Source organism: Schistocerca cancellata, chromosome 3 (genome assembly GCF_023864275.1).
Source record: "Schistocerca cancellata isolate TAMUIC-IGC-003103 chromosome 3, iqSchCanc2.1, whole genome shotgun sequence".
Classification (NCBI taxonomy): domain Eukaryota; kingdom Metazoa; phylum Arthropoda; class Insecta; order Orthoptera; family Acrididae; genus Schistocerca; species Schistocerca cancellata.
Window position 1 is genome coordinate 911,826,361 of NC_064628.1, and position 21,093 is coordinate 911,847,453.

General features: G+C 39.0%; 1 protein-coding gene across 1 annotated transcript in view; it reads left to right on the top strand.

The window, feature by feature from the left end:
• The window catches only part of LOC126176645 (coiled-coil and C2 domain-containing protein 2A), a 385,042-nt gene that overhangs the window by 45,290 nt on the left and 318,659 nt on the right, over nt 1–21,093 (top strand). Inside the window, exons 4-5 of the mRNA XM_049923802.1 lie at nt 11,015–11,153; nt 14,620–14,737. Of these exons, the coding sequence (XP_049779759.1) occupies nt 11,015–11,153; nt 14,620–14,737 (257 nt within the window). The remainder of the gene's footprint in view (nt 1–11,014; nt 11,154–14,619; nt 14,738–21,093) is intronic.

Consider the following 21,093-nt stretch of genomic DNA (forward strand, 5'->3'; position numbering starts at 1 on the left):
TGTTATTCTGTCAAAACATATAGAACACAAAAAGTCATCACTGGGAACATCTTCACTTTGAAACAGAGTCTTCAAAGGAGGACACTTATCCCCAACCTGAACAAAGTGTTTTTTTGTTGTTGTTGTTTTTGTTTTGTTTGTTTGTTTGTCTTATATATCACTCTTTTATGGATATGCAAATAGTCAGCACACGTCACTCTTAGAAGACATTTCAAGCAGCCCTTTTCACAAACACACTACAACTATGTCAACTGGGAAATTCCTCATGAAAACACAGAACTCACTGGATGGTCTCAGATTTCTTAGAAGCCTCTTCAGTAAACAAATTAGCACTGAACACCTACAATACAGAAACCTACAATGAACAACCATGACAAAGAAACTGACAAGATACTTCAACAAAGTGTAAGAAATATCTGCAGCAATGAAAGTGAAAAGAAATAACAGCAGCAAAGAAAGTAATAGGAAATAAGTGTAACAAAGAAAGTGAAAAGAAATAGCTGCACCAAAGACAATAGAAATAAATATTGTAACAAAGAAATTAGTAAGAAACAACTTCAGTAAAGACATCCATTACCCTTGAAAGTTAAAAAGAAATGATTTTTTAAAGTAAAACCTGTCCAACTTAAAAGTGGAAGCTCTCCTTTCCAGAAAAAATCTAACTTTTCTGGATTGGCATTTTTGAAAAAAAAAATAATAATGTTTTCTGCAAATTATAAAAAAAAATTAAAAAGTCGACAGTAAAAGCACTTTGACAGGTATGTCCAAATGCAGGATACCATTGTAATCATAAAGCAATTATCTTTCAAATAAAAAAATCTAACAAAACTGTTACAGATATGGTTATAATAGAAGGAAACATTCCACGAAGGAAAAATATACCTAAAAACAAAGATGATGTGACTTACCAAATGAAAGTGGTGGCAGGTCGACAGACACACAAACGAACACAAACATACACACAAAATTCAAGCTTTCGCAACAAACTGTTGCCTCATCAGGAAAGAGGGAAGGAGAGGGAAAGACGAAAGGATGTGGGTTTTAAGGGAGAGGGTAAGGAGTCATTCCAGTCCCGGGAGTGGAAAGACTTACCTTAGGGGGAAAAAAGGACGGGTATACACTCGCACACACACACACATATCCATCCACACATATACAGACACAAGCTTGTGTCTGTATATGTGTGGATGGATATGTGTGTGTGTGTGCGAGTGTATACCCGTCCTTTTTTCCCCCTAAGGTAAGTCTTTCCGCTCCCGGGACTGGAATGACTCCTTACCCTCTCCCTTAAAACCCACATCCTTTCGTCTTTCCCTCTCCTTCCCTCTTTCCTGATGAGGCAACAGTTTGTTGCGAAAGCTTGAATTTTGTGTGTATGTTTGTGTTCGTTTGTGTGTCTGTCGACCTGCCACCACTTTCATTTGGTAAGTCACATCATCTTTGTTTTTAGGTATATAAAACTGTTACAGAGATACATTATTTTAAAATTCTAACAAAACTGTTACAGATATACAGCATTTTAAAACTTTTTCCAAAATTTTCTTCTTCAGAATGGTGTTCACAGTGTCATCTTTGGAGGCCTATCTCTCAACAGGAATTTTTTCGGAGAAAACAAAAGAAATACGTGTTTCTTACTTACTTCTGAATTTTAACATATGCTAAATTCAATAACATCCAAGACTATGAAGGTAACCCCCCCCCCCCCCCCCCCCGTCCCCCCCGTCCCCTAAAGCCTAACTATAAAGGATATTGAACCCCAACCCATGCAACTCACTAGATGACTGTTTGCACAGAATAAACACCATTTCATGTAGTATCATTTAATATAAACACTTAATCATCCATTTTTTGTTTTCAGTCATTTCTTGAATAACTATGTGTTGTTGTTGTCTTCAGTCCAAAGACTGGTTTTATGCCTCTCCATGATACTCTGTTCTGTGCAAGCTTCTTCATCTCCCAGTACCTACTGCAACCTACATCCTTCTGAATCTGCTTAGTGTATTCATCCCTTGGTCTCCCTCTACGATTTTTGCTCTCCATGCTTCCCTCCAATACTATTTTGGTGATCCCTTGATCCGTCAGAATGTTCCCTACCAAATGATCCCTTTTTCTCTTCAAGTTGTGGCAAAAATTCCGCTTCTCCCCAATTCTATTCGGTACCTCCTCATTAGTTACATGATCTACCCATATAATCTTCAGCATTCTGCTGTAGCACCACATTTCAAAGGCTTCAATTCTCTTCCAGTCGAAACAGTTTGTTGTCCATGTTTCACTTCCATACGTGGCTACACTCCATACAAATACTTTCATAAATACTTCCTGACACTTACATCTATTCTCAATGTTAACAAACTTCTCTTCTTCAGAAACACTTTCCTTGCCATCACCATTCTACATTTTATATCCACTCTACTTCAACCATCATCAATTATTCTGCTGCCTAAATAGCAAAACTCATCTACTACTTTAAATGTCTCATTTCCTAATCTAATTCCCTCAGCATCGACTACATTCCGTTATCTTCATTTTGCTTTTGTTGATGCTCATCTTGTATCCTCCTTTCAAGAAACTGTCCATTCTGTTCAACTGAGTCTCTTCCAAGTGCTTTGCTGTCTCTTCTCCGTGGATTTTAATTCCTACTCCAAATTTTTCTTTTGTTTCCTATACTGCTTGCTCAATGTACAGACTGAATAACATCAAGGACAGGCTACAGCTCTGTCTCACTTCCTTCTCAACCACTACTCCCCTTTTGTGCCCATTGGTTCTTACAACTGCCATCTGGTTTCTGTATGAATTGTAAATAGCCTTTCACTCCCTGTATTTTACCCCTGCCACCTTCAGAATTTGAAAGAGAGTACTCCAGTCAACATTGTCAAAAGCTTTCTCTAAGTTTACAAATGCTATAAACATAGGTTTGCCTTTCATTAAGACTCAGTATTGCCTCGCTTGTTCATGCATTTCTATGGAATCCAAAGTGATCTTCCTCAAGGTCAGCTTCTACCAGTTTTCCATTTGTCTATAAAGAGCTCGTGTTAGTATTTTGCAGCCATGACTTATTAAACTGATAGTTTGGTAATTTTCACACCTGTCGGCACGTGCTTTCTTTGGGATTGGAATTATTATATTCTTCTTGAAGTCTGAGGGTATTTCGCATGTCTTATACATCTTGCTCACCAAATAGAAGAGTTCTGTCATGGGTCGTTTTCCCAAGGCTTTTGGTAGTGCTTAGTAATGGAATGTTGTCTACTCCTGAGGCCTTGATTCGACTTAGGTCTTTCAGTGCTCTGTGAAATTCTTCACACAGTGTCATATCTCCCATCTCATCTTCATCTACATGCTCTTCCATTTCTATAATATTGCCCTCAAGTACATCATCCTTGTATAGACTATCTGTGTACTCCTTCTCTTTGCTTAGGACTGGTTTTCCATCTGAGCTCTTGATATTCATATAGGTGCTTCTCTTTTCTCCAAAGGTCTCTTTAGTTTTCCTGTAGGTGGCATCTATCTTACCCCTAGTCATATATGCTTCTACATTCTTACACATGTCCTCTAGCCATTCTTACTTACAAAACCATTTTGTATTTTTTGCCTATCTCATTTTTGAGGTATTTGTATTCCTTTTTGCCTGCTTCATTTACTGTGTAACTTTGTAATCTGAAATAAATCTTAGTTGCTACGGTGAGATGCTTTCTACCTTCAAATGGAGCCTTACATATAAGTAAACTAGCTTACCCACTGCTTTGCTTGCATACACTGTGTGACCTGCAGAGATTTTTTTATGTTTTTATTTAATTGAATTTTTATGCTGTTCACAAATTGCAACACTTGCTAAGCGTATCACTAAATAAGCAAGATCTTTTCCAAATGTGCTTCTGGCCAGAAAGTGATACTTGCAGGTGGAGTCCAGAGTTTTTGTCAATCATGCCTTTTGCATTCTTTGTATTCCATAACAATTTTCATCCCCTAACAAATATTTTTTATATTTAACCAAGTAGTGAAATACTAATTTTGATAAATTAAGCTTTAAAATTTTTTTAACGTAATGAAATATTTTCTTAAAAATTTTCATCCTCTATTGCACTCCCTTAGTAGTTGAATTTCCAGAAACACCAGTTGTCATAGATGTAGCCTTAAAAAGCCTTTCATAGTTTTTTTAGTAATTATTTATGTTGAAAAAAACTTTCACCCACTATTTCACACTCTTAGTGGCTGAATTTACAAAAATGCTGAAAATGTATTTTTTAATTTTGTGACTGAGAACCCAAGTACCAGTTTTCATAGTTCCAGCTTCAAAATTCCCTGAGAGAGACATACTTTCAAAAAGGCTCTCATCCACTATTTCAGCCTCTTAGGAACGGCATTTTGGACAATCCCTTTTCAAATGATGCATGCAGTATAAGATCCACACCCTCCCTAAACTTCAAGTTTCTGTTCTTAGTGGTTTTGTCTGTGTGATAGTGATTCAGTCAAACAGTCTGACCGTATTACACCCCCTTATGGGTTGAATTCCCAAAAACAATGAAACACATATTCTTTCATCTCTAACCAAGAAATCAAACACAGATTTTCAAAGATTTAACTTTAAAAATGTTTTCACAATGAAATATTCTTATAAAACGTTTCACCCCCCTTAGGGGTCGAATTTTCAAGAACAGTGACAGGTATTTGTTTTATTTCTAACAGAGAAGCCAAATACAATTTTTCATAGATTTAGCTTCAAAAATGCTTGCACAATAAAATATTTCTATTAAAACCTTCATCTCCCATTTTGCCCAATAGGGGTTGTATATTCAAAAACAGCGAATGAAGTATGTTTTTTGCTTCTAACTGAGAAGCCAAATTTCAATTTTCAGAGATTTACCTTTAAAAATGATTTCATAATAAAATATTTTCATAAAAAATCTCATTCCCGATTTCACACCCTTAGGGATTCAGTTTCCAAAAACATTGGAAGACATATTTTTTTTATTTGTAACTGAGAAGTCAAATAACAATGTCCATAGATGTATACATTAGAGTTCTTTAAGAATGATTTATCTTCAAAAAAAGGTGTTACTTGCTATTTCCTTCCAAAGAGTTAAATTTCCAGAAATGCTGAAATATGTATTTCTTTATTTCTGACTGAGGAACCAAATACCATTTTTTGTAGGTCTAGCTTCAAAAGTGCATTAATAGTGACTTTTTCAAAAAATTCTTCACCCCCCCCCCCTTATTGTTGGAATTTTGAAAAATCACTTCTTAAACAATGGCTACAGGATAAGATCCACCCTTAACAGTTTGGGCTGGGTGATGATGAGTCACTCAGTCAGGACATTGCCTTTTATATGTAGAGATTACTTGTAAACCTTTCTTATCAAGTCACAGTTTGTTGTAAAGAAATATGCATCCTCTTGTTATGAACTAATGAATTCCTAAAAAATGATCCTTGTATCACTTGATGTTGCCTAAAGTTATTATGTATTAATAATATTCTCCTTATCTGCCATCTTACAGCATTTAATACTAATCTCTCTTATAAAAAATTTATTGGGTGTGAAGCAAGTATATCAGTAACAGGCAGGAAACTGTCATCATTCTCGAAGTGAAAAATTTAAAAAGGGGTGATTCTGTTTTGACAACGTTATTTGAATCTTTCCCTGACTACAAGGCAGCATCAGAATCGCAGATGCATGCAGGATATGGCATAATTTCTTTTGAATGGTACCAATGTGTACAGCTTTTATTCATCCACAATCAAACAACCATAGAACACAGTTAAAAGTCCACAACACCTCAATGAGCTGGGTCAGAGTGAGTGAGCAAACTTGGCAATGGGAGAATATTACCAGAAAGTCCATAGGCACTTGCAGAGTCATTATCAGCACAGCATCTAATAGTCTTTATAGCAATGATAGTCCAATCCAGTAGAGAAACCAGGTTTCCAGTAGTGCATCACTAGGATGGTGTCAGCAGTCTTCACTCAGAAAATGATGTGTCAGTGGAGCTCCCAGCAGCTGCTTATAAAGGCATTGTGCCCTTCACTGGTGAGACCAGGTGATTCACTGGGACTGCCACTTATCCTGAGCTGCCATGTGTACCACATCCTCTCTTCTCTGATAATGTTCATGTCTTCTGTAGTGAAAATCGAACTCATTATCCAGGTGAGATTCAAGAATTGTCTTGCTGAAAATAAGCCCATTTCCTGTCTCAAGATACGCAGGGCTGAACAATCCTACAAGGTCAAGGGAACAATATGTCTGTCCTATTGGGCACTTGTTGTGTGTTTGTTGCAATCCTGCAGGGCACTGAATGAGGCCCTTCTGAACCCATTGATTCAATATCTGTGTGATGGATGTGGGGCTTCTGGTCAATATGAGCATCACTACTGCAGAATGATTAACTGCAGCCTCAATAGCCCAGAATCCTGCAACTGTCCAACTCTGACATTTGTTTGTAGATGTTTCTCCTTACATGAAACATAATACTGTCTTGTCAGAAACATCCAATACTCAACACTGTAGGAAAACATAGATTGCTACTTACCATAAAGAAACATGTCAAGTTGCAAACAGGCACAGTTAAAAGACACTTACATATAGGTTTTGGCAACATCCTTCGTCAGTAAACACACACACACACACACACACACACACACACACACACAAACAACACATGACTGCCAACTCCACCATGTCAGGCCGCAACACACACACACACACACACACACACACACACACACACACACACACACACACACACACACACACAAACAACACATGACTGCCAACTCCACCATGTCAGGCCGCAATGTAACATCACATGGGATGCAAGCAGTGATCTGAAAGGGGTGGGGAAGTGCAATGATAAGGGGGATTGGAAGGGGGAGGAGAAGGGATAGTAGTGTACAGGTGGATAGAGAGAAAAACACTGTCTGGTGGAGTGTGCAGGAACTAGACTGCCAACAGGTGCAGCATCAGGAGGTTGTGGGGCAGGAAGGTGGAGAAGAAAGGAACAAAAAAGGAGAGGAATGGGGAAAGACCGGTGGATGCATTGGCAGAGGGCAACAAATATACATGATGGGAGACAAGAATGGGGACAAGATGATAGGACAGAGGGGGTGGAAAGTGTTGGGTGGAGGGTGTGGGGACAGTATGTCACCGTAGGTTGAGGCTGGGATAATTAGGGGAGCAGAGAATGTGTTGTTAGGTAACTCCCATCTGTGCAGCTCAGTAAAGCTGGTGCTGGAGGGAAGGATCCATGTGGCTAAGGTAGCGAAGCAGCCATTCAAATCAAGTGTGTTATTTTCAGCTACATGTTGTGCCATAGGGTGGTCCACTTTCCTCTTGGCCACAGTTTGGCAGTAGCCATCCATCCTGGTGGACAGCTGGTTGGTAGTCATACCAATACAAAAAGCTGTGCAATGATTGCAGCAGAGCTGGTAAATGACATGGCTGCTTTTACAGGTGGCCCGGCCCGTGATGGGGTTGGAATAGGAAGTGCTGGGTGGGTGGGTTGGCAGATTTAGCACCTGAGTCTTCCACAGTGATGGACTAGGATAGTGTGGAGGTTCGGTGGGAAGTATCTCAGGTATGATGTCCCTCATTTCAGGACACAGTGATAGGTAATCAAAGCCCTGATGAAGGATATGGTTCAGTTGTTCTAGTCCAGGGTGGTTCTGGGTGACAAATGGGACACTCCTTTTGCGACTGGTTTTTGGGGGTGGTGGGGGGATTGGGAATTGTGAGGGGAAATGGCAGAGGAGATCTGTTTGCAGACTAGGTCTGGCGGATTGTTGTCTGTGAAGACCTTGGTGAGACCCTCAGCATACCTAGCATGGGAGTTTTTGTCACTGCAGACATGCCGTCCCTAGGAAGCCAGGCTACTCGGGAGGAATTTTTTGGTGTGAAAGTGATAACAGCTTTCAAAAGGCAGGTACTGTTGGTGGTTGGTAGGTTTAATGTGGACAGAGGCGTGTATGGAGCCATCAGAGAGAAGAGGTCAACATCTAGGAAGTTGGCATGCTGGGTTGAGGAGGACCATGTGAAGCAAATGGGAGAGAAGGTGCTGGGGTTGTGAAGGAACAGAGGTTGGGTGTCTTGGCCCTCACTCCAGAGCCTAGGGGTTTGGTGTTTTGGGAGGCTAGGAAGGTCTCCTCTAGATGGCCCATAAAAAGTTTGGCAATGGAGGGTGCCATGCATGTGCCCATGGCTGTGCCACAGATTTGTTTATATACCTTCCCTTCAAATGAAAAGTAGGTGTGGGTTAGGATGAAGTTAGTAAGGTGTATGAGGAATGAGGTAGTTGATTTGGAACCAGTAGACATTGGAAAATGTAGTGTTCAATGGTGGTAAGACCATGGGCATGAGGGATGTTGGTGTATATGAGCTTGTGTCAACAGTGATGAGGAGGGATCCAGGAGGTAAAGGGGTGGAGATAGTTGTGAGTTGGTGAACGAAGTGGTTGGTGTCTTTGACATGGGAGACTTGATTAAGGCCAATTGGTTGGAGATGTTGGTCAGTAAGTGCTGAAATTCTTTCAGTCGGGCCACAATAACCAGCCACAATGGGGCATCCAGGATTGTTGGGTTGGTGGATTTTGGGGAGCATTTAGAAGATGGGTGTTTGGGGTGTCATAGGGATGAGGAGGGAAATTGTTTCAGGGGAGATATTCTGGGAAGGGCCTAATATTCAAATATATATTCTGAGTTAGGAACACACTACGTAATATTTTCTTCTATTCAGAGAGATGGCATCAATCCTGTGTGCTTTATGCAGATGCACTGAAACGCTAATCATTTGCATATCCAAGCATGTAGTACACTTCATAGTAATTTTATGTTTGTTGCATACCACCCTCATGGTGTTACAATTTTATTGTCAATGGCTTTTTATTTTATATATTCATAATTTTTTTTTTTTTTCAAGTCTAAACACTGGAATGAAATTTTGAACTTCTTAATGATGGTATGGAACTAAAATGTGGTTTTCACCCTTTCTCATTTAACTAATATAAGTGTGACTGTTATATAATAAAATAGGAGGAGTACTTTACATCCAGATTATTGCATTGATGTATTGTGGCTGTGTATCACATGCAGTAGATGTTACTTCAGGATTCAACCAATTCTAGAATGTGTCTGAAGTGTGTGATGACCATAAAAATAAGAAAGACTAGCAGGGGATAGTGAACATATACAGAGAAGGGCAGCATAAGTGGTCACAGCTTTGTTTGAAGATAGATGTATACTACCCAAAGAAAGACACTTAAAATATTTCAAGCATTGGCATTGATGACTCTAAGAATATGCTACAAACCCCTGTATATTGCTCACAGAGGGGCCATGAGCACCAGATTAGCTTACTTATGGCACACATACAAGCATTTAAATGATCATTCTTCCCACACTCCATACATGAATGGGCTGGGAAAAAACCAGTACAGTGGAATGTTCCTCTGCCGTGTACTTCACAGGGGTTTGAAGAGTATAGATGTAGATGTATGATATTTTAAAGCATTAAACTGGCTGATGAAAAATAAGGTGAAGCACTCAGAAGACATGGTCAGATATCAATGTAGCCTTGTACACTTATAACACAAGAGGTGTCTGTATGTGCCTGCATCCAGACCCGAGTACGGAGAATATGCAACATCACACCATTTAGTGGGCTGATACTGGCAAGTTCTTAGTAAATTTGACTCAGTTTTGTAACCACTGAAAAAACATTACATTCTCAAGTGAACAGAGAGAATTAGGGTTATTTATGTTTAGTGTTATTACCAGGCCTGGTATAAGGGGCATGAGCAGAGTCAGATGTTGAGTGATCACCGTGAAGGACACCGAGATACTGCATACTAGTGTGAGTCAGATTATCAGCACCTGACAGAATTTGAAAGGGGCTTCATTGTGTGTCTGCATTTGCCCATCAGATTGAATTGTGCAATATCCAGACTTGTATGTGACAGTGACCAATGTTGGACTGCACAGGAAATGTGGGGGTAGGCATATTTATTGTCAAGATTCCAGTTGACTACCACAGTAGAGGGTCACTGGACCATGCATGTCATAACCCCTTTACATCTGCACCTGCCATCCAAGGACAAGTAATTGATTCCCTACAACATCCTGGTCACAGACTATTAGCACTCAGACTAGGGAAGTACTGTTTCACATGCAGCTGCCGTAAGTGCCACAACACAAATGGCTGCATTTGGAATGGTGCCATGACCAGGAAGCTTGAACTGCTGATGAATTGTGTTGCATTTTGTTCAGAAAAGTACTACGGTTCTGCACTACCCAAGATGACCATCATCAGCAAGTATAATGGCCACCTGAAGGGAGGTCCCACTCTTCCAATGTTTTGGAGAGGCAGAGTGGTGTTATTCCTGGCATTATGGTGTGGAGAGCCGCCATTGGGTATGACTTCAGGTCATAGCTAGTAGTGACTGAGGGAACTCTGACAGCACGATGGTACATCATGGACAGCCTGTGTCCTCATGTGTTACCTTTTCTGAGACAGTATTGTGGCACCATTTTTCAGCAGGACAATGCATGTCACACAGGTCCGTGTCTGTGTGAAGTGTATGTATGATGTTGAGGTACTCCCACACTCAGCAAGATACCCAGATCTGGCCCCTACAGAACATGTGTGGGGTCAGCTTGGAGTCTATCAAGGATATCAAGGATCAGTCACAACAGATGTGGGCCAGCTTGCTCCGGGAGAAGATACAACGTCTTTCTCACACCCTTTCCAACCGAATTACTACATGCATCCAGGCCAGGGTGTGTGCAGTGTCACACCAATAAACGGGCTCATGCTGCCACATTCTTTACAAATCTGACTCAGTTTTGTAATCACTCACCCTCTCAAACCATGAAGTTTTATTTTGTTGCTTCCGCCCCTTCTGAGTGCTTAATTTTTTCATCAGGCATTGTACATACATTTTGTAATTAAAATCTTTGTTAATATTTATTTGTATGTTGTGTATAATTTTTTCCCTGTTTGCTACTTCTGAATGAAAACCACTTGTATTTCAGTTCCTTTGTTCAATAAGTTGGCTCCAGGTTGTGAGCCACGCTATCCAGAAGAAGAGGGTTTATATGTGGGTTCACAGTTACGTGTTCCAAGCCATCTCAGAAACCTCATGGAGCAACGCATACTAGCTGCAGGAGGAAGGTCTGTATATCAACATCTTACTTGACACATATCAAACGATGTCAGGGTAATGCATTATGCAGATGTACAGTTCCTGATCACCAGATGCTGCACTTGTGTACGGGTAATCTGTCTGTTGGATTGCCATATGGGTCATTAGGCTTGGCAGCCCCCTTGGTGCTTTTTGCAAGGAATAGGCTATGTGGTGGCACCAGGTTTCACCCTCTCCCTTCTCTCATCAGAATTATTATTATCATCCTTATAATCATTATGCTACACTGCACTCACACACATGTGCAATTCACACATATAATGATACAAATATAGTAATGGAGTATGTTGCAAATAAATAAACGAAAAAACATTACTTATTATGTTCCTGCATACATCTATTTTGCTCATTAGGATTTTGTGGGTTTTTTTTCTAGAGGAAATGATTTAGGGTGTTCATTTACACTTTTGTAGAATAAAATGTTTGGTAACACACACTAACACAAGTGTGAGCCAAAGAACTTACTGTTTATGCTGGATTTGTTAGCATTACTGATTTTCAGTTAATACTGAGTTTCTAAGGTTTTCTTTCTTTCTTTCCTTTTATTTTTTTTTTTTAACAAACCTTGCCTGCTAGAATTGTTTGGTTTACTTTCTTATAGCATGACTGTCTTTAGATGCTGCGTGTGCATGAGATTCTTGGTTAGAGAATGAGCTGAGGGACAAACTTCACGCCATGTTGCTCACTGTAGCTGAATTGAAATAAAACTTATGAAACATGTTAGTGCAGTAGTCACTTGTGTGGCTCACAATTATTTGTCTATCAGTAAAATAGTTCTTTTACAATATTTTTAATCAACAAGGCTTTCGAGCATTTTAGCTGCTGAGATAAGAATAAACAATGTTGTCCAGACTTAGTTTATGTAGTATCTTTCATAACCTAGCAACCAGATTGTTAATGATAAATAGGCCTATAACAGACATGCATCCATAGCAAGTTATTATGCTTTTGTAAAGTAATATTTTAACGTAGCACTGATAAGTTATGTTCATGGATCTAGAATGGGTGAGGTGGATGTGTATCTAGTCACTTTTCTTATTAGGAGGAGGAGTAGGAAACTAGTGTTGAACGTCCCGTCGACAACAAGGTCATTAAGAGATGGAGCACAAGTTAGGATTAGGGAAGGATTGGGAAGGAAATCGGCTGTGCCCTTTGAAAGGAAAAATCCCGGCATTGGCCTGAAACGATTTAGGGAAATCACGGAAAACCTAAATCAGGATGGCTGGAGACAGGTTTTTTCTTATTAGGAAGGTGATTCAAATGAAAACCGTAAATGTTTGTTATGTGCAAGTTAATTAATACATAAAAATTAGAGATATACCATTTTTTGACATTGTATATAAAATAAGGGTAAGGCAACCACTCACCTATAGTGGATCGATGTGTGGAACTCAGAAACACATGACATAGTCCATGTGGCTTTCAATGCATGCATTCCACTGCTTCAGAAGTACATAGATACCTCATGCAAAGAATTCTTGTGGCCTGTGAATGTGACCACTTGTGCACTGCAGTTTTCACCTCTTCGTCACTTGCCTTCCAGCACTTCTTTGAGCTATTCGAATAGATGGCTGTCACTCAGGGTGAGATCTGATGAGTAAGATGGGTGTCTGAGACATTCAGATTTCATATCCAACAATGGAACCTCCAGATTGGAATATCAACAATGTAAGGAAGCAATCTATCTGTCCCTTACATTGTTCAAATTTCATCTCCTTTATTATTGCTATAACTGAATGGGCAGTATGGGAATGAGCATTAATGTGTTACAACAAAATGCCTGTACCAAGAAGTCCTCATTGTTTACTCCTGATTGCAAGGCAAAGGTGTTTTGTTGCAGATTTGAGTATGTATTACAGTATTACAGGTCACTGTTAACAACCTTTCCATGTAATGCCTAAAAAGAGAGTGAAAATGACTTTTCCTACCAGTGGTTGATTGAACAATATTTTTGTTATTGGTGAAAAACTGTGATGCCATTCCTTGCTTGATCTTTCAGTTTCAAGTTTGTGACAGTGCACCTAGGTTTTGTCTCATGTAATTGTTCTGCTTAGTAATCAATTACCTTCAATCTGGAAGTGACACAAAAATTCCTCACTGCTGTCATGGATATGATGATTTCTCAATTCAGTTGTCAACAGATGTGCAGAACACTTTATTGAACTGCAGGTCATCATGGACAATAGTGTGTGTTGAACTAACACCAACATCAAAAATAGAGGGTATCTCATGTACAGTAATATCCTTGTTTTCCTTCAGAAGCTCTTCTACTCTGGCAGTACTTTCATTCATCTCTAAGCGGTGTGCCTGGTTCAGGTGCAGACTGCCTCCACATAAGTTACCCCGTTTTAACCTATCTGCACCACTCATGCAGAGATGTACATAAATCACTACACCATGCTTTCATTCTCCAACGCATTTCAACAAGTTTAACAGGTTCACTCCTTGAAAACCATATAACAGATCACTGCTCCAGCACCATGCAAGTTGACAATAGGATTGCCATATTTGCACTGATACAGTTTCCTTTTCTGTGATGCAACAGCAGGCTGCTAACTATTGGTCATTTGTCAAAACACAACTTCTGTCAGTTACCAAATCAATGTTGAGTCATCCTTGTATGTCCTTGGGATTTGTGTCCCAACTGTTAATTTTTGATACAGCGCTCTCAATTCTGAGGACACTGGGAAAGGTAAGAACTAGCCAGTGAATAGGTCTGGACATAAGGTGAGTGTAAACAGGCGGGGAGCAGATGGTTTTGACATGTACTCCTTTTGTGGAATTATTCTTGAGGATATTCAGAACATGAATACAACAAATTACATAGTTCAGGATGTTGACAATACTTCCCACTCTGTGAAGAGCTTGAAGCTAATACAACAGCCAAGTAAGCAAACAGAAAAGTAGAACATACCATAGCACAAAGGATTGAGATGCTTCACTCCAGGTCCTATCTGCTGAGGGGAATAGTTCTGCACAGGTCTACAAAGGTAGTAAATAGCAGGTTAAGGCCAGTCCAACCAACAAGTGAACCACCCTGCTTAACTCAGTTTGATGATAATAGTTTATTTATCATGCAATACATAGCTGGTGGTGTTTTCATATTAGTAAGCTACAGTTTAATTGTGTGTAATGGGAGGGCACTTTGTATATGCCTTTAATTCTAGCACATGGTTAACCAATTTCTTGTGTATTTTTTCAAGTTTTGCTTTGTGTCATGTTTGGAGATCTTGATAAAGTGAGAAACTTTTACTGAGATATGCAGTGGCTGGGTCATACATATTCCGGTAGTCATCTCTGATTCATAAATGCCATAATACTGACTGGTTTAGAATAAATAAGAATTGATGAAACACAATGTAGCTGAAACTGCCACTTCTTATAATTTCCAGTTGTGAAAATGTCGTTATAACTTAGAGGTTCTATTTCTTTCAGAAAATGGTTTGGTGAGGATGGGAAACTGATAAGCATGCCTGATCCACAGATATATAAATCATACAATCCACCAACATCTGAAGAATGTCATTCTAGGCTGGAACTGGAATATAAACAAGTAGGTGAAATTCAAAGCTTTTATTTATTTATTTCTCTATTGTTCTTGTGGTTTTATGATCACTTGAGGTCATTTATTAATTAAAAATGTATAATAAGTACAAATTGAACCATACACAAACATGATCAAGTTTTTTTCTTGCTTTTCTCAAATGACATTCTTAAATCCCTTGATCAAGGCAGTTAGATGGATTCAGTATTTCCTGACTTCCAACAAGCATTTGACTTGGTACTACATGAAAGTTTATTAACAGGTGTATGATCATATGTAGTACCAAACAGAATTTGTCATTGGATTAAAGATTCCTTTGTAGGGAGGACATAGCATGTTACATTGGGTGGGGAGCCATCAACAGAATTAGAAGTAACTACAGTTTTTCCCCAGGGAAGTGCAGTGGGACCCAAGCTGTTCATGTTGTATATGAATGATCTGCAGACAATATTAATAGTAACTTCAGCCTTTTTGCATATAATGCATGGGAGAGGATCGCAGAAATACTAAAAAGTCTGAACTGCCAAATGCTTGAATACAGGCACCATTTATCCTAGGAATTCCTACTTACAAACTTTTGGGTACCAGTATTAAGCAAAGAATCTAGAAATATACTACTGCGTCCTATGCATTTCTCTTTGGGGACAGTGAAGTCTCATGTTCCTCTTTGTTGGGAGCTCGGGGTTCCTATTCTGCGTGAACTTCAGCAGAAATTACATCTTGTCTCATTGTATTAAATCTTTCTTAGTTGGAAACATCCAGTCAGGATGTGCTCTTTGTTAGTGCAAAAACTTTTGGACTACAGAATTTCATTTAGTTTATGGTTCATAGTATTACATTGTATTGGAGTATTTGAGGGCAGCGTGGAGGGTAAAAATCATAGAGGGAGACCGAGAGATGAATACATTAAGCAGATTCAGAAGGATGTAGGTTTCAGTAGCTACTTGGAGATGAAGAAGGTTGCACTGGATCTGAAGACCACAACAACAACAGCAACAGTATTACATTATAAAAGTGTGATGCAATCACTTGCTTTGTTTGGGGTGCAGAAGGTGCTTCCTCACTATAATAATACATCACAAGCACTAGTGCTGAATGATACAGCAGTCCATTACCACAATTAGACTGCAGTAGAGTGAGTGATTTACAAGAATTTTCATTTGTTTATAGAACAAGTTAAGTGGGAAATTTTTTAACACACAATATTACATGGTATAGACACATTAATGAGGCCACCACCTATGTTTGACGTCAATGCCCAATAACCACTCAAGGATGGTGGCAGGTGACAGCACTAGCAGTGGAGGGCATATAAAGCATATTGGAGGGATGCAGAAAACAGTGCAATAGTTGTCATAATGCAGAAATTGAATAATTTATCTGATGTCCAAAGGACATGATGATTGGCTTTTGGGCCAAGGGTGGAAGGATTTCCTAAATGGCTAAGATTGTAAATTGATAATGTGTTGCTGTGATTAAAGTATACCATGCATGGTAAAATGACACCATTCAAAATCGGCATCAAGGCAACTGTGGTGTGTCGTGAGCCATAGGTGACAGGGGAATGACAGCTGTGGAGATGTGTACGGGCAAACAGACATGCAGTTGTTGAACGACTGACCACTCTGATGAACCAAGGGGCCACCAACAGAGTCTCGTCAATGACTGTTCTGTAAACATTGCTGCGTATGGGCCTCCACAGTGGGTGTCTAGTTCATCCATCCATGCGGACTGCTGTCCATCAGCAACAATGGCATGCTAATACTGCAGCTGGATGTCCACTGAGTGGTGACAGGTGAACTTTTCAGGTGAATTACATTTTATGCTCCATTGGACCGAAAGCAAACACCCTGCAGTAATTGTTGGAAGGGTCATGCCCTGAGGAGGGTGCATTATGGTCTGGGAAATGTCTTTGTGGCATTTCCTAGGTGATCTCATCATTGTGGAAGGTACAGTAGATCAACAAATGTATGCATCTATTCTTTGGCACATGTTACATCTAGTTTCCTCGGCACAGTGGGCTCTGCCAGCAGGACAATGCAATGTGCCACATAGCTGGCAGTGTACATGTGTGGTTTGAAGAGCAGCATGATGAGTTTACTGTACTCTCCTGGCCACCAAACTCCCTAGATTTGAACCCAATAAAGAATCTGTGGGACCACCTCAATGGGGCTATTCGCACCTTGGATCCTCATTGGAGAAACCTAGTGCAGCTGGCTGTGGCACTAGAGTTGGTTTCGCTCCACATACCTATTGGTACCTTTCAGAGCCTCATTAATTCTCTTTCTGCTTGCCTCTCAGTGGCCTGCTGTGTAAAGTGTGGTGATTCAGGCTTGTGATAGGTGGTGACATTAGTGTGACTAACAGTGCAACATTGCAGCTGAAAGTGATAAATACTCTCTGCTATGCATTTCACATTGGTCTGCAGAGGATGTCTGTAGATGTACAAACAGATTTTCAAGTGTTACAAAAGTCACACTGTAAGGATCTTAAATACTACAGTGAAAATGTGTCTGTGTGGTAACTGGTAAACAGGTACTGAAATGCTGTCATCAAGACTCAAAATCCAGTCTGTTAGAAATGCAACGTGACATACAAAATTACTGAGCAGTCAAAGGAAGTCTGTAAAAGAGTCCAACAGTAATAAGCAAATACAAACAGAAGTACAACGAAGGCAAGACCTGTACTCAGAGGCAATAACACCAAATAGGAAGACACAAAAACATTTAAGAACAGAGAGAATGAATGTGTTCCAAATAAAATTGTGGTCTTTGCATTAAACTATTTATAGCTGGAACAGTAGTTGAGTTTTGATGCAGAGTAATGAACTGTATGTGAACTTGCTGAAGTTTCCGTCCCAACATAGTAAAATACTAATTATTTTAAACAAGATCTCTGTGAAACAATTCATCAGCAAATTATGAGGTATTTATTTGAAAATTCTGTCTCGATCTGCACAGTTTTCAAATAAATGTTGTTATTTTCCACTTAAATCCTCAAGTGGTCTTCAGACATTATGACAAATTTAGTACCCTGTGAAAAATAACATTTCCTGCTAGTAGGAACAGTGAAGGAATAACAGGTATTAGAAGTTTATTATTGAATAAACCACTTGTGTACTTGTTATTAATGCCATCTAGAATGAAAAGTAACAATCATTTAAATAGATAACATGTACTGCTTACTTTTATCTTACTGCTTCCAATGCTCACCTAGTAAAGAAGGTGGGGGTAGAATAGTTAGCTTGGCATATGACACAGTTTTTTATACATGGGGCCTCCTTGATGCTGAAAGGATGGAAGTTCTATTATAGATGAGAGGTTCCTGCATGTGTGATATGGTGATTATTTGTTTACTCCTATAAGAGACTTGAAAAAGTGATTTGCTGAATGGTCTAAAACCATGAAGAAGTTTGTTGTGTTTAGCAAAAATTATTTTAAAAAACCGCGAAGACACAGATCTATATTGCAAAGGTTTAAATATCCACTGAAGAAGGCAAGGATAAATTATTGGTTTAATTTCAAATCCAATGGTTTTCAGGGCAGGAAATATTTAGAAACTGTGTTCTCAGAGATCATGAGTGATTGAGCTATTCATCATCAGATGTGAAAGGCAATGGTTTGTTAATGGAGCCATCCATCTCTCTCTCTCTCTCTCTCTCTCTCTCTCTCTCTCTCTCTATCTATCTATCTATCTATCTATCCACCATCTTTCCTATTGGTAGAATAAGTTCTACACTTGGGCTTAATGTCTCTGTGGACTCTTTCCAGCTCAACAAAAGCACCACTTGTGTGATATTAAGTAAACAACTACACTGGATATTTCCAAAGAAATTTCAATCCATAGCGTTTCTGTACTTCTTTTACTTAATGGATGGATATTTTTTCCATCTGGTAAAAATGTGTATACAATGTAGAGGTCTACAAATGGTTTCCATGCAGCTTTTCATGGAGGACACCACTGAGTGATCTGTGTACATAGACTGTTAGACCTTATCCATGCCATGACAGAATGCCACTATGTCCAGAACCACTAACTGTTTCTTGAAAACTAGGATCTATGACTCATTTGATTTAACCTGATTCTTATTGATCCCATAAATCCTGTTGCATGTTGTTACACATGGATATCTTTGCAGCACACCCTTATTCAACTGTAAACTTGAAAGTGCTGGCTTGTTGACTTATCTGATGGAGCCAAAGGTTTCCAGTATTCTATAATCCAGTGAGCAATTTTAGAAGCCAAAGAAAAAAAGTCCATTACCTGTAATTATGGACATAACATACACACACTGCTGGGTTCCTTGATGTTTCCCCAACTCTTGTAAGATAATCATCATCTTATTTTTCTGTTAAAGTCACATTTCCCTCAGTTACTGGCCAAAATTCTGTTGCAGACAAACCAACAGGGTATGACCATTGTTTCGGTGTAGTATCCGTAGCACATACATGACACTTTGACTTGAATAAGTTCAGTATTTTCACCATTTTGGAGTTGGAAAGTTACTTCCATCTGGCAACCACCATCATTCCTTTTCGGACTTCATAACTTTCCATCAGTGTGCCATGAGCTGTGCAGTTTCCTTTGAATGTATAAATGAAGAACTGCACATGTTATGTGCCGTAATAATCTACTGGGTGCTGCAAAAGTTTGCTGGACTGTTTCACCATGACTGCCTCTTGAATTTTTTTATTACCTTAGTGATTAAAATACCAGCAGTGACAACAAAGGCAGAGATAAAGATGTCATGCTTCAGGATGCATTTTCTATTACACGCAATACAACTCTGAGTCAGTTGGTCACAGAACTTGGATTGAAATCCAGTTAAGGTGTGATGTACAATGCTTCTGCTGTAATTGGATTACATCTTATTATATGTATCTTATTGCCAGTTATTTTGTATTACTCTTGATTATACAGTATGTAGTAACTCTTAATTTATTACTACCTTGACACTCTTTCTCACAGCTTAAGTGATTAAATCACATATGTTCTCTCTCTTTCTTTTTACTATTTATTTAATGGTTTTGAGTGCCAGGATAGGTCCTGCAACAAGCACTGATTCCTCCCCCCTGCCCTTGGCCAATATTAACTAATACTCTTCTCTAATAACCTCACACCTGTTGGGGTATCAAACCTCCAGTAGCCTTCTTTACCACAGACTGAAAGTGTGAACTCGAAGTACATGTACAGAGTGTAACAAATCACTCGTCTGTTATAATTTGTTAGTTATGTAAAGTTAATTTATTGCTTCATAAGTCCCACTGTGCACAACTGAAAACTTGTCTTGTGTATACTATTTGGTATCTAACAAATGTTACAGTACTGATTTAATGCACTGTAGCTGAAGCTGCCTCTGCTGCAGCTGCCACACCCAGGTTAGTAACTGCCATACCATACACTGATAATTACACAAGACACAACCATAAAAAAGATGATAATTATTAAGAATTTTGTTCACCATTTCTGTATGTATACTTGGAGTGATTGCAATACTGGTGTCATCTGCAAAAAGAACTAATTCTGCGTGTTGTAAATTATACAGTAGTTCATTTACATATACAAGAAACAGTAGGGACCTAAGATTGAGCCTTGGGGAACCCCATATGTGATTGCTCCCCAGTCAGAATTATGTCCGTGGATTCTGTTGATTGAATCACTGCTAAGTACAACTTTCTGTATTCTTTCGGTTAGATATGACATGATCCATTGGTTGGCTATACCATCAATCCCATAAACTTCAATTTATCTGGGACTATACTATGATTCACACAATCAAATGCCTTGGATAGGTCACAGAAAACATCTACTGGTGCTATTTTGTTATTTAATACTTGTAAAATCTGGTGTGTGAACATGTAAATAGCATTCTCAGTTGAGCAACCCTTCTGAAGCCCAAACTGTGATTTGCTGAGGATATTATTGTTGCCAAGGTGAAATACAATTCTAGAATACATCACTTCTCAAAAATTTTGGAAAATGATGTCAGCAATGAAATAGCTTGGTAGTTACTTACATCTCTCTTATCACCTTTCTTAAAGAGGGGTTTAACAACAGCATATTTTAGTCTCTCTGGAAAATTATTATATGGGAACAAATCTTTAGTACTCTATTGGAAACACCATCAAAACCAGAAGACCTTTTATTCTTGAGAGAATGTGTGACCCTCTTAATTTCAGAAGTTGAAGTTGGTGGTACATTCATATGATGTAATTTTATGAGAGTTACTTCTTCACAAATTGCCGTGACCTTTCTTTTGAACTGTTGTTCCCTTTGCTTTCTGCTCTGTTTAAGAAATGATTATCAAATACATTTTCTACCTGTGACTAGTCATTTATAACCCTTTCATTCAATTCAACAGTAAT